We start from the raw sequence: 12,415 nt of genomic DNA on the forward strand, positions 1-12,415 counted from the left end.
ACGGGCACACGTCTTATTTATTTATATCTTTAGGTCAGTAAAGAAGCATAGCCTTCTTTAAAACAATAACTAACCAATTGAATGAACAGTGCACGTATGTACATTAAAAACAAAAGAAGGGTAAATGCACTACAAGGAATAGTTATTAATTCATAATCATCATTCCAGGAATGTATGATAATTGGAAAAAAAGAAAAAAAAAACTATTTCCTGCCACGTAATGGCGCATGCGCATCGCCGGCTAGTTACTTGGCGACGTGTACCGGTTTGTCTGTGCAAACCATCTCACCTTTCCTGGAGAAAAATAAAACCATTGAACCCTAATCAAACCTTTCACCTCCGAAGCATGGGAGGATCGCAGAGCGTGGAGATACCGGGTGGTGGTTCTGAGGGCTACCATGTTCTTCGAGTGAGTTTCTGGATCTATTTACCCCTGAAGTTAGCCTCTAGCTTAGCATCGGTGGAGCATTCGACGCTACGGATATGGATTTGAGGCCGGAGATGTCATCTGTGGCCTCAACGAGGATGCATAGAATTGTGCATTCATTCTTGGGATTTAATTCTCGCCTTGTTGATTATTTTCGAGTTATGCATGTTCATTTTTCTCCCACTAATGATCATGTTACTCTTGAAACCCGTAGCAGAAAATGTTGTCAATGAGTACCAGACTGACTTCACTATGCTAGTCGGCTAACCTGATGACGGTTCAGGTGAGCGAAGAGGTTGGGTCCGCTCAGCTGTTAGTCCAGTAGAAACAACTTGTCTGCCATCGGGTTCCTGTTAGACGGCTGTCTGGTCAATTCTTTCCCAAGCTTAGAAATTTGAAAACACAATTGTATGATGGCTACAACAGTACTGAAACGAGACATATCCCGTTTGATGACATTTAACGTAAGGCTTATGGTCCCTATTGAGGATAATGATCATTGTTAGAAATGAAATCACAGCGGTGCATCAACTCGGTCAGCTGGAGCGTAAAAGTCCGTCTTCCCTCCTGCAGGTTCAGGAGAACTCGCCGGGACACCGGGCGGGGCTGGAGCCGTTCTTCGACTTCATCGTGTCAATAAACAACACGAGACTGGTAAGTTGCGGCGCCGTGGAGGGAGTAGACACAAAACAAAAAATAATATGCTAAACATCGACATGTACCTCGACCGCCACATCAGAATAAGGACAACGACACGCTGAAGGACCTGTTGAAGGCCAGCGTGGAGAAGCCAGTGCGAATGCTGGTCTACTCCTCCAAGACCCTGGAGCTGAGGGAAGCCTCCGTCACCCCTAGCAACATGTGGGGGGGCCAGGGCTTGCTGGGGGTCTCGATTAGATTCTGCAGCTTCGAGGGAGCCAATGAAAATGTCTGGCACGTGCTGGTAAGTAACTGATATACCACTGAAATGTATAATAAGTTAATTATCCCTTTTTAATTATTAGGAATTTGCATTGGCTGAACCTTTTGACTTTTTGGTCCACAGGATGTTGAGCCCAACTCTCCTGCGGCGCTGGCGGGCCTGCGGCCGCACACAGACTACATCATAGGGGCCGACACGGTCATGAATGAGGTAGGTGATGGGGTCAGAGGTCAGCAACATTGAGGACTTTCCGCTCTCTCTCAGCCTCATCTCACTGTCCATTCTAAAGCGGTGCCATCCTTTAGTCATACTGTTTGCTTTTATGATTCTGTATTAAAAGACAATGGGAGAAATGGGTGTGACGGCCTCAACGCCTTTCTTAGTAAAACAGGAAACCAGCGCTTGACTAAACGTTGAAGGGATTTGGGAGGGATTGGTCCTCCGGGACACTGATATAGGACGGTCAGAGTGCCAGTGAACAGCCGTATGGATCAATATAGATACAACAGTTAGAATGTTTTGCACAAGATTCAATCGGAATCAGTGACGTCACCAAAAAATGGTGGCCTAATAATAATGATGGATTGAATTTATATAGCACTTTTCTAGACACTCAAAGACGCTTTACAATGAAGGGGGGACCTTACTCACCACCACCAGTGTGTAGCACCCACTGGGGTGATGCACGGCAGCCAATCTGCGCCAGAACGCTCACCACACACCAGCTTGAGTTGGAGAGTGAGGGAATTAATGAGCCAGCCAATTATACAGGAGGATGATTAGGGGGCCAGATCGAATGAGCCTGGCTGGGCAGTTTTAGCCAGCTAATGTACATGTCCATTAGAAATGTAGTGAAACTCCATTAGAACTCCGTTAGCGCTCTATTGGAACTCTGTCGATTCCCTTGGTCTCCTCCTGTCCCCATGTCAGTCAGAGGACCTGTTCTCTCTGATCGAGACCCACGAGGGGAAGGGCCTGAAGCTGTATGTTTACAACACGGACACGGACAACTGCAGAGAGGTGGTCATCACTCCCAACGGGGCCTGGGGCGGAGAGGGAAGGTAACACGCACACATGCCTGGCACACAGGACCATAGCAGCCCACATCAAGGACTAAGCCCTTATGTGTCTTGATTGCAGGTCAAATTGCAAGTTGAATTGTTGAATTGGAATTCCCGACAGCTAGTGATCCGTTAATGTGCCTGGCTGCACACAGCAGTCTTTATTTGTCAACACAATTTTTCTAGACCAGAGAGGGAACAGAACATTCTAGAAAGGCTTTGATGTAGTAGAGCTCAGTTTTGGCTTGATTTCCACTCGGAACGCCGACATTCCGGTCTTGTTTGCTTCCAGCCTTGGCTGCGGGATTGGCTACGGATATCTCCACAGGATCCCCACCCGGCCCTTCGAGGAGGGCAAGAAGATCAGTTTCCACGGCAACACTCCCAGCGAGCCCTCCAGTCCGCTGAAGGACGGGTTCACCGAGGTACACACACACACACACACACACACACACACACACACACACACACACACACACACACACACACACAGGATGTGTTTGACCGTAGTTGAGACTACCTGCTCAGCATCATCACTCTAATGACCTCATTACCTCCTCTCCTCTAATGACCTCGTTACCTCCCCTCTGCTTCAGGTGCAGCTCTCTGCAGTCTCACCCCCGCCCGTCTCGGCAGCCCTCCCTGCCGGGCTACAGGATTCGCTGGCAGGCCTGTCCATCAGCTCAGCCCCGCCCACCCTCCCCTCAGAGCTCCAGACTGGTATCCTGTCTCCTGTTCTCTCCTAGACTCCAGGGGTTCCCTGTTATCCATAATACTGACGTGTGTTCCCTCTGGCAGGCTTAGGGTTAACCCTAACCCTAGACTAGGGTTAGGGTTAACCCTAACTCTAGTCTAGGGTTAGGGTTAACCCTAGACTAGGGTTAGGGTTAACCCTAACTCAAGTCTAGGGTTAGGGTTAACCCTAAGCCTAGACTCCAGGGGTTCCCTGTTATCCACAATGCTAACGTGTGTTCCCTCTGGCAGGACCCCCCACCGCCCCCCTCCTCCCCAGCTCCTCGGCCGGCCCCGCCCTCGCCCCCCTGCCGGCGTTTAACCCCCCCGCCACCACGCTGCCAGGTAGCGCGCACTAACACACGTCACGGGTCACTCCATCTCACACCAGCCAGGGTTTCTCATGGTGGTTTTGTGTCGCAGGTTTGATGCCGCTGCCGGCTAACCTGGCCAACCTCAACCTGGCGTTCCCGGACCTCAGCGCCATGTCCCTGGCCGGGCTGGGGGCCCTACCACCCCCCACTGGAGCGCTAGGTCAGTCCCGGGTCTCATGGTCGTTAGGGTCAGTCTGTTCAGGGGGAGAGTCCTTTGACGAGGGGTCATTAATGCACTCTAAAAACAGAGAGATGAAAGGTGTATATATGAAATATGCAGAAGATACTAAGAAGTCGTAAAGTTAATGGACCATTTGGATATATCGCCCTCATTTGAGGCTCCTCTGTTGAACAACGTGCACATCTTTTTCATAGTTAAGGGGTTCATTATCCTATTAGTCGGTTTATAAATAAGGTTCTGTCTCTGTCATCTCGTCCAATCCCAGCGTTCCCTCCCCTGGGGTCCCTCCCTCCCCTGAGCTTCCCGGGCCTGCCCCCGCTGCCCCCGCTCCCGATGCTTCCGTCCCAGCTCGGCCCGCTCCTGCCCCAGGGGGCCACCGGACCCCCCATGTTCACCCCCCCGCCAGCCGCCGTGTGTCCCGCGCCCGCCGCCGTCTCTTTGCCCGCTGAGGATTGCTCGGCGGCCGCCAGGGAAACGCTACCGACAGACAGCAGGGAAACACCGGAGCACGCCGGAACGCCATCGTCGTAACGGTGAAGGAGAAGGACCATGGAACCAAAACACACCCCAGATTCTGTCTTCAGTGGACCTCTTTCTTTAACCTAATCTCTCCCTCTCTATTTATTGGTTAAGGGGGTGACTGAGTGCAGCTCGGTGTCACATGTGCTAACGGCTAACGTAGCCACAGAGCCCCCCCCTCCAAGGTCGCAGGGCGTGTGGGGGGAGCAGGCAGGCGGACGCCTGGTTCCATCCGGGCCTCCCTTCCCCCTGGAGCTAACCGTAGCTAGCGCTAATGCAAGGAGGAAAGGACATGGCTTCGCCAAGGTAGCGAGGAATCCCATTTCCTCGTATGACAATCCTTTGGTTTCATCTGGGCTTTCTTTTGTTTAACTTAAATGTTTCAATTCACTACTAGTGGGTAGACCCCTGACCAATAGATTCTGGCATTTATTAACCTATTTCCTAGATTTTTTGTGTGCTCTTTCCACACCATGAATGATTCTGCATTATTTTGCACCGCATGTGTATGAAATTGTTAAGACATGTCTGTCCATTCTTATTTTTGTTGTCTTTGTAAACTTTGAGAAGGCTACGATAGCCTTCCGAAGCCTGAGAGTAACTGCCAAAAAAAAAGCAGCAGTTAGAAGGAAGGACCGGAGGCAGGTTACACTAGTGCCTAGTGACTAGTGCGTCCACATTCTACTGTACTGCTGCTGTGCGTGGTCAGAGTATAGATGAAGCAGAAAATGGGGTGTCTGGTTACAAAAATGTTTGTTTAGGTTGAAAATGTCACTACTCCTGGCCAGGGCCAAAAATCTATAGAATACCAGAGTTGCAATTATATCTCACGGGCCATTATGTCAGTGTGGCACAACTTTCTGAAAATATTGTACAGCGTGAGAAATAAAAAACAATATAATTTTGCGTTTTTCCCCTTTTTGTTTTTTTTACTCACCACTTTGACAGGCCATATTTGAAAATGGTGGCACTGTTTGTACAAATAAAACAACCTTTTTCTATGTCCTGCATCTGGGTACTTTCAAATCAGATCCATGTTAAAGGAGAGCCCAACCGCGCCTTAAAAGCCAGATGTGGGGTTTGCATGCATTTAACCTGTGGGCGATTCATCGAATGCAAACCCAAGATGGAAGCTTCCTGTACAGTTGAAACATTACACTAAACAATAACATGCTATCCACACACAAAACACATGTTGTAGGACTTGTAAGGCAATCTTTATTGCATATGAATGACATGACCTGCCTTTGCGCAGTAGTTCCACCTGTCTTGTGATGTCACCAACAGTCAGGGATGTGCCCGATGCCAACACACACTTCATACAGGTGTCCTCAAATTAAGGAGGAAGGGGTAAAACAGAATCGGAGGGGAAGGGTGTGTTTGACAGCAAAGGAGACAGAGAGCCTGAACTCATAAGCAGGTCAACTAAATTGGAATCCATAGTGAGTACAAAGTAGATTGATTCATTTGGCCCTTTGCATGTCGCCATGAGCCATTACTGAGCGGCAGTAATCGGAATCCCTTCTACAAAACCTGAAGAGATCCAACAACATTATCCTGACGCAGGGCCGTTGACAACTCGTAAATCCTTTTCCTTTGACGTCTGCAAGGGCTTCAGCACTAAACAGCAATTAAGACTTCAATGTAGTATCGGTCAGCAGAGTGCACCATTTTATCTGTAGGATCTTAACTTCCACCCCGGTATAACACTCATTCAGGTCATGATCCAGGGGGTCTCAAGCTCAAAGGGGCACTACATAACACGTGCACATCCACCCCCACATCCACCCGCACTCCCACATAATAATGCTTTTCTTCCATTTAATATTTTAGGGAAGGTTAGCATATGTTGGCATCGAGACTAGCATCTTAAAAGCACAACCCTTATCCTGTTGTCTCTTCATTTGGTTTCTTAAACTGAAACGTATCAACATCCCCTTTTAGCATCATCGCACAACACACCGGGGGGGGGCGGGGGGACTTGCTACCTAACAACGATCGTTGAAACTTCTACACGAAGCCCGAACAATTGACACCAATGACAAATGCTCTCTGGGACTGCCAGTGAAAGTCGATATTTCTGTGTGGAAATAAAAAAAAAAAGAACCAAATAAAAGTTCTCTCTTAACGCATTTCAAGTATGTATGTTTCTAGGCGGAAGGCGTCCACACGTCACACAACTAAAAGCAAACATTTTGTAGCAGCAAAAATGACAAGCGCCCCCCCCAGAGCCGGAGGAACACACGGTTAGAGTGGGATTCATCGGGTTCTGCCACCGCTCGGCTCCTACTTATGAAATGTACATCCACGCCCCCCCCCCCCCCCTGGCCCCACTCCTGTCCTTGAAATAATCCTGTGATGCAAAAGGAAAATGTGTAAAAATCTGTAACACTTGATCCAACCCTTGGGGGGAAGTCCCCTCGGGATGGCGTCGTCGATGACGGTCATCGGAGAGCAGGCTTGTTTTCTCGTTTACATTTTCTTTTACTGTGACGGCAACGCGGTAGCTTGTATACAGCCTGGGCCTCAAGTACCTCTATGTGGACCAGCGGATCGCTGTAAGACAAACGCACGGGCCGCGCTCCACAGCACGTGAACAGAAGAAAGAACTAAAGCAAAACGGGTGGGGGGGGGGGGTTTGGGGGGCCTCTGGTTTGTGTCAGAGCCTCAACTGCCGCCAAAGAGAGCCCTAGAAACAGCCATGGATCTCCATTCGCCAAGTGGGGGGGGGGGGACTTACATCACCTTCCCACCACAATGAACTAGAATCCCCCCCAACCCCCAAGCCAAGCCACATGCATTCCGCGAAGAAGGTCCAGTCTGAGATGAAAGCACCGTCACTGGTCTTGCGTAGCCTCGGCCATGTTGCTCTCCCCGGGGGCTCTGGGCCTGCTCCTCAACACTGTGTGGGGGGGAAGGGGTGGGGGGGTCAACTGCCTGAAGCAGTCTTGCTTCCTCTTCTCTTCCATCCACACAGGGAGAAAGACCGCCATTGGCTGGAGCTCCAAAGCGCTGGGGGCGGGGCTTAAAGGTTATCAGGTCGCTGCCACGGCCGGTATCAAGTGTCTGCTGGGGTTTAACGAGGAAAGAGGGCGGGGCTGGTGGTGGGGGCGGGGCTGGTGGTGAGGGCGAGGCTGGTGGAGGTGGTTAGGAGTTTGAAAACACATCGGGGGCGAGCTTCAAGGTCAGAGTGACCTCGCACCCCCCGGCCCACCCGGCAGCAAACCCAGTCCCTCCTCCAGCGCCCCCGGCCCCCGGCCCCCCTCACCACCTACTCTGCTCCAGTCTATCTACTCTCTGAGGGGGGGCACCCCAGCCGGACGGCTGTTCCACCCCCCAACCCCCCCTCAACCCCCCCTCTATCCAGCCCCACCCGTTTCATCCACCAACCCGTTGCGGGATTGGCCGGAGCGCGTCGTCAGTCATGTCCAGGGGAGCCAATCAGTATGTGGAGAGCGAGGAGGAGGCGGGCTGCAGGGAGCCGGAGGAGTTGGAGCGTCTCATGTGGGGCAGCAGGTAGGCGTCCGCCCCCAGCTGGTGGACGTCGAAGCGGTCCTCCTTCCGGTACGCCAGACAGCGCCGGATGAACGCCTGGAGGGGGGGGGGCATGTTGATATACTGGACTAGCAGGTTCAGACTGTGGACTAGCAGGTTCAGACTGTGGACTAGCAGGTTCAGACTGTGGACTAGCAGGTTCAGACTGGACCAGCAGGTTCAGACTGTGGACCAGCAGGTTCAGACTGTGGACCAGCAGGTTCAGACTGTGGACCAGCAGGTTCAGACTGTGGACCAGCAGGTTCAGACTGTGGACCAGCAGGTTCAGACTGTGGACCAGCAGGTTCAGACTGTGGACCAGCAGGTTCAGACTGTGGACCAGCAGGTTCAGACTGTGGACCAGCAGGTTCAGACTGGACCAGCAGGTTCAGACTGGACCAGCAGGTTCAGACTGTGGACCAGCAGGTTCAGACTGTGGACCAGCAGGTTCAGACTGGACTAGCAGGTTCAGACTATGGACCAGCAGGTTCAGACTGGACCAGCAGGTTCAGACTGTGGACCAGCAGGTTCAGACTGTGGACCAGCAGGTTCAGACTGGACTAGCAGGTTCAGACTGGACTAGCAGGTTCAGACTGGACCAGCAGGTTCAGACTGGACTAGCAGGTTCAGACTGGACTAGCAGGTTCAGAATGTGGACTAGCAGGTTCAGAATGTGGACTAGCAGGTTCAGAATGTGGACTAGCAGGTTCAGACAGGACCAGCAGGTTCAGACTGGACTAGCAGGTTCAGACTGTGGACTAGCAGGTTCAGACTGGACCAGCAGGTTCAGACTGGACCAGCAGGTTCAGACTGGACTAGCAGGTTCAGACTGGACTAGCAGGTTCAGACTGGACTAGCAGGTTCAGACTGTGGACTAGCAGGTTCAGACTGGACTAGCAGGTTCAGACTGTGGACTAGCAGGTTCAGACTGTGGACTAGCAGGTTCAGACTGTGGACTAGCAGGTTCAGACTGTGGACTAGCAGGTTCAGACTGGACTAGCAGGTTCAGACTGGACTAGCAGGTTCAGAATGTGGACTAGCAGGTTCAGAATGTGGACTAGCAGGTTCAGACTGGACTGAACCTGCTAGTCCTGCTATGCCCTCCCCTACTCAGTTCTGATCGCTTTGCATTGGTGGAAGTGAGTAGGGGGAGTGGTTAAGTAGAGGCTTCAGATTGGACGGTTTGACTTACTCAGTTACCGTCGTGTTTTGCATTTATTATTTTACCATTATTGTTTTATAGGGACAAACATTAACAAATTTCCCCTGCAGGGGATCGATAAAGTTTTACCTATTGAACAGAAAGAAAACACTTGGTCATACTTTACACACTCTACCACAGCATTGGCCTACTGAATGCCACAGATATATTTTCAGCATTGGACTGAATGCCACATAAATATATAATTATGTTTTTGCATGTTTGCAACGTTTAAAAGTTCAGGGTATAAAGTTCAAGTATATGCCTCTACTTGTGTGGCTTAAGCCAATAGCCTTTTGAGGCAGTGTTTTTTTCTGAATATTAGTGTTAAGGGCCAATAATGCTTACCATCATACGTTAGTTACCATGTCTGCGGACACATTTGTATGCAGTGACATGTAAATATAAAAAAACAAATGTTCCTATTGACTTATGATGGTGTCGCCATTAGGGCTGTAACGATACACAAATTCACGATTCGGTTTGTATCACGATTTTTGACCCACGGTTCGATACATCCCACGATTCTTTTAAATTTAAAAAGCATTTTATTTAAACAACACTTAAATACCAATTATCTTGATGTAACATTTAATAACAAATAATTTGGAACACTGAACAGATTTGAACCGAAAGAATACTATTAAAGTATAGCTAAAATTAGACAAATTATTAGCAAATTTCAATCGGACAATTTGACCGAAGAGTAGAAAGGGCATATCGCGCTTCTGCCTTCTCACACCGCGAGACAGGTTCGTGGCTTTGAGTATCGCGATTTTCGGTTTGATACGCGTATCGTTACAGCCCTAGTCGCCATGCATGTTAATCCTTTTTTTTAACATGTCAATTCGTTTTTTATTGAAAATACTTTGTATAGATGAATTATCCCCAAACTTGTCATTGTAACACATTTTAAATAAACATGACTTAACATGGCAGACACCAGTGTATTGTTTATCATATGCGGTAAGAGTGTAACATTTTCAACTCAGTTCCTTGGTAGCACCTACTTACAGTAAAAATGTGTATGAAAAAACACTTTTCTTACCCATTATATCGTTTTAAATGTACGCATATATTAAAAAAATATATAGCGGATAAAAAGTGTCAAATGATGGGCAAAACAGTTAATCTCCATCTCTGGTGTGTACCACTATGGGTTGGCGCTTACAAGGTGGAAAGCAATTTAAATGCTCAATTGAAAACACGTCCTCTCCATTGTTGATTATCGGCCTGGGCTAGTCGGCTCACTGGAAGAGGTCATTGGAAGATCAAGAAAACAACCAACAATTCTTGTTTTCATGGGCTTATAAAGCAATTAAAAACACACAGAACATTAGATTCTACAGCCAAGTCTGTTCCACTAGATGCCACCAAATTACACAGTTCTAGGAAGAGGAAAGCTCACTTGTGGTTTATACATGAGTGAGTGAGTGAGTGAGTGAGTGAGTGAGTGAGTGAGTGAGTGAGTGAGTGAGTGAGTGAGTGAGTGAGTGAGTGAGTGAGTGAGTGAGTGAGTGAGTACCTTGGCCTCCGTACTGGCCTGCGGTTTGGCGGGGAACTGGACCTCTGTGGCCTTCAGGATGGTGTTCTCCTGGAGAATGTCCTGCTGGGACTGGTTGTGTCCAAAGGGCTGGGGACAGACGGACAGAGACAGAGGGACAGAGACAGAGGGTTAGAGATGGACAGTCAGAGGGACAGAGGGAGAGGGACAGAGACAGACGGACAGAGGGAGAGGGACAGACGGACAGAGGGAGAGGGACAGACGGACAGAGACAGACGGACAGAGGGAGAGGGACAGACGGACAGAGACAGACGGACAGAGGGACAGAGACAGAGGGACAGAGACAGACGGACAGAGACAGACGGACAGAGACAGAGGGACAGACGGACAGAGGGACAGAGAGACAGAGGGACAGAGACAGAGGGAAAGAGAGACAGAGACAGAGGGACAGAGACAGAGGGACAGAGGGAGAGGGACAGACGGACAGAGACAGACGGACAGAGGGAGAGGGACAGACGGACAGAGACAGACGGACAGAGGGAGAGGGACAGAGACAGACGGACAGAGGGAGAGGGACAGACGGACAGAGACAGACGGACAGAGGGAGAGGGACAGAGGGACAGAGACAGACGGACAGAGGGAGAGGGACAGAGACAGAGGGACAGAGACAGACGGACAGAGACAGACGGACAGAGACAGAGGGACAGAGGGAGAGGGACAGAGAGACAGAGGGACAGAGACAGAGGGACAGAGACAGAGGGACAGAGAGACAGAGGGACAGAGACAGAGGGACAGAGACAGACGGACAGACGGACAGAGGGACAGAGACAGAGGGACAGACGGACAGGGACAGAGACAGAGGGACAGACGGACAGAGGGACAGAGACAGAGAGACAGAGAGACAGAGACAGAGGGACAGAGACAGAGGGACAGAGACAGAGAGACAGAGGGACAGAGACAGAGGGACAGAGACAGAGGGACAGAGACAGAGGGACAGACGGACAGAGACAGAGGGACATACAGACAGAGACAGAGGGACAGAGACAGAGAGACAGAGGGACAGAGACAGAGGGACAGAGAGACAGAGGGACAGACGGACAGAGACAGAGGGACAGACAGACAGAGACAGTGGGACAGAGACAGAGGGACAGAGATAGAGGGACAGAGAAAGAGAGACAGAGGGACAGAGACAGAGGGACAGACGGACAGAGACAGAAGGACAGAGACAGAGAGACAGAGGGACAGAGACAGAGGGACAGAGACAGACGGACAGAGACAGAGGGACAGAGACAGAGGGACAGACGGACAGAGACAGAGGGACAGAGACAGAGGGACAGACGGACAGAGACAGACGGACAGAGACAGACGGACAGAGACAGAGGGACAGAGACAGAGGGACAGAGACAGACAGACAGAGACAGACGGACAGAGACAGAGAGACAGAGGGACAGAGACAGAGGGACAGAGACAGACGGACAGAGGGACAGAGACAGAGGGACAGAGACAGAGGGACAGAGACAGAGGGACAGAGACAGAGGGACAGACGGACAGAGACAGACGGACAGAGACAGACGGACAGAGGGTTAGGGTTAGAGAGGGACAGAGACAGAGGGACAGACGGACAGAGACAGACGGACAGAGGGACAGAGACAGAGGGACAGAGACAGAGGGACAGAGAGACGGACAGAGGGAGAGGGACAGACGGACAGAGACAGAGGGACAGAGACAGAGGGACAGAGACAGACGGACAGAGACAGACGGACAGAGACAGACGGACAGAGACAGAGGGACAGAGACAGACGGACAGAGACAGAGGGTTAGGGTTAGAGAGGGACAGAGACCACCTCTCAGAACCCGATCTCATAGGCCTAGTGGAGGATCTTCACATGTCTTATGGGCGGGTCCAATACCATACACACAGCTTTAACAATTCGTGACAATTCGAGTATCGTGACCTGAA

At 50.4% G+C, this 12,415-nt stretch overlaps 2 protein-coding genes across 2 annotated transcripts in view; one reads left to right on the plus strand and one right to left on the minus strand.

The window, feature by feature from the left end:
• Positions 1 to 228: 228 nt before the first annotated feature.
• Positions 229 to 5,221, plus strand: LOC115548615 (Golgi reassembly-stacking protein 2). Its single transcript, XM_030363369.1, has 10 exons — positions 229 to 409; positions 1,001 to 1,081; positions 1,167 to 1,370; positions 1,473 to 1,559; positions 2,280 to 2,410; positions 2,703 to 2,835; positions 3,007 to 3,130; positions 3,395 to 3,487; positions 3,566 to 3,676; positions 3,963 to 5,221. The coding sequence occupies exons 1-10, from the start codon at positions 347 to 349 to the stop codon at positions 4,226 to 4,228; spliced, it is 1,293 nt and encodes a 430-aa protein (XP_030219229.1). The 5' UTR covers positions 229 to 346; the 3' UTR covers positions 4,229 to 5,221.
• A 188-nt stretch (positions 5,222 to 5,409) lies between these two features.
• LOC115548614 (serine/threonine-protein kinase tousled-like 1-B) overlaps positions 5,410 to 12,415 on the minus strand; it is a 30,753-nt gene continuing 23,747 nt past the window's right edge. The window contains exons 21-22 of the mRNA XM_030363368.1: positions 10,477 to 10,584; positions 5,410 to 7,807 (exon numbers count right to left, since the gene is read on the minus strand). Coding sequence (XP_030219228.1) covers positions 7,658 to 7,807; positions 10,477 to 10,584 — 258 coding nt within the window. The 3' untranslated portion in view covers positions 5,410 to 7,657. The remainder of the gene's footprint in view (positions 7,808 to 10,476; positions 10,585 to 12,415) is intronic.

The sequence above is a fragment of the Gadus morhua genome, chromosome 8 (assembly GCF_902167405.1).
Source record: "Gadus morhua chromosome 8, gadMor3.0, whole genome shotgun sequence".
Classification (NCBI taxonomy): Eukaryota; Metazoa; Chordata; class Actinopteri; order Gadiformes; family Gadidae; genus Gadus; species Gadus morhua.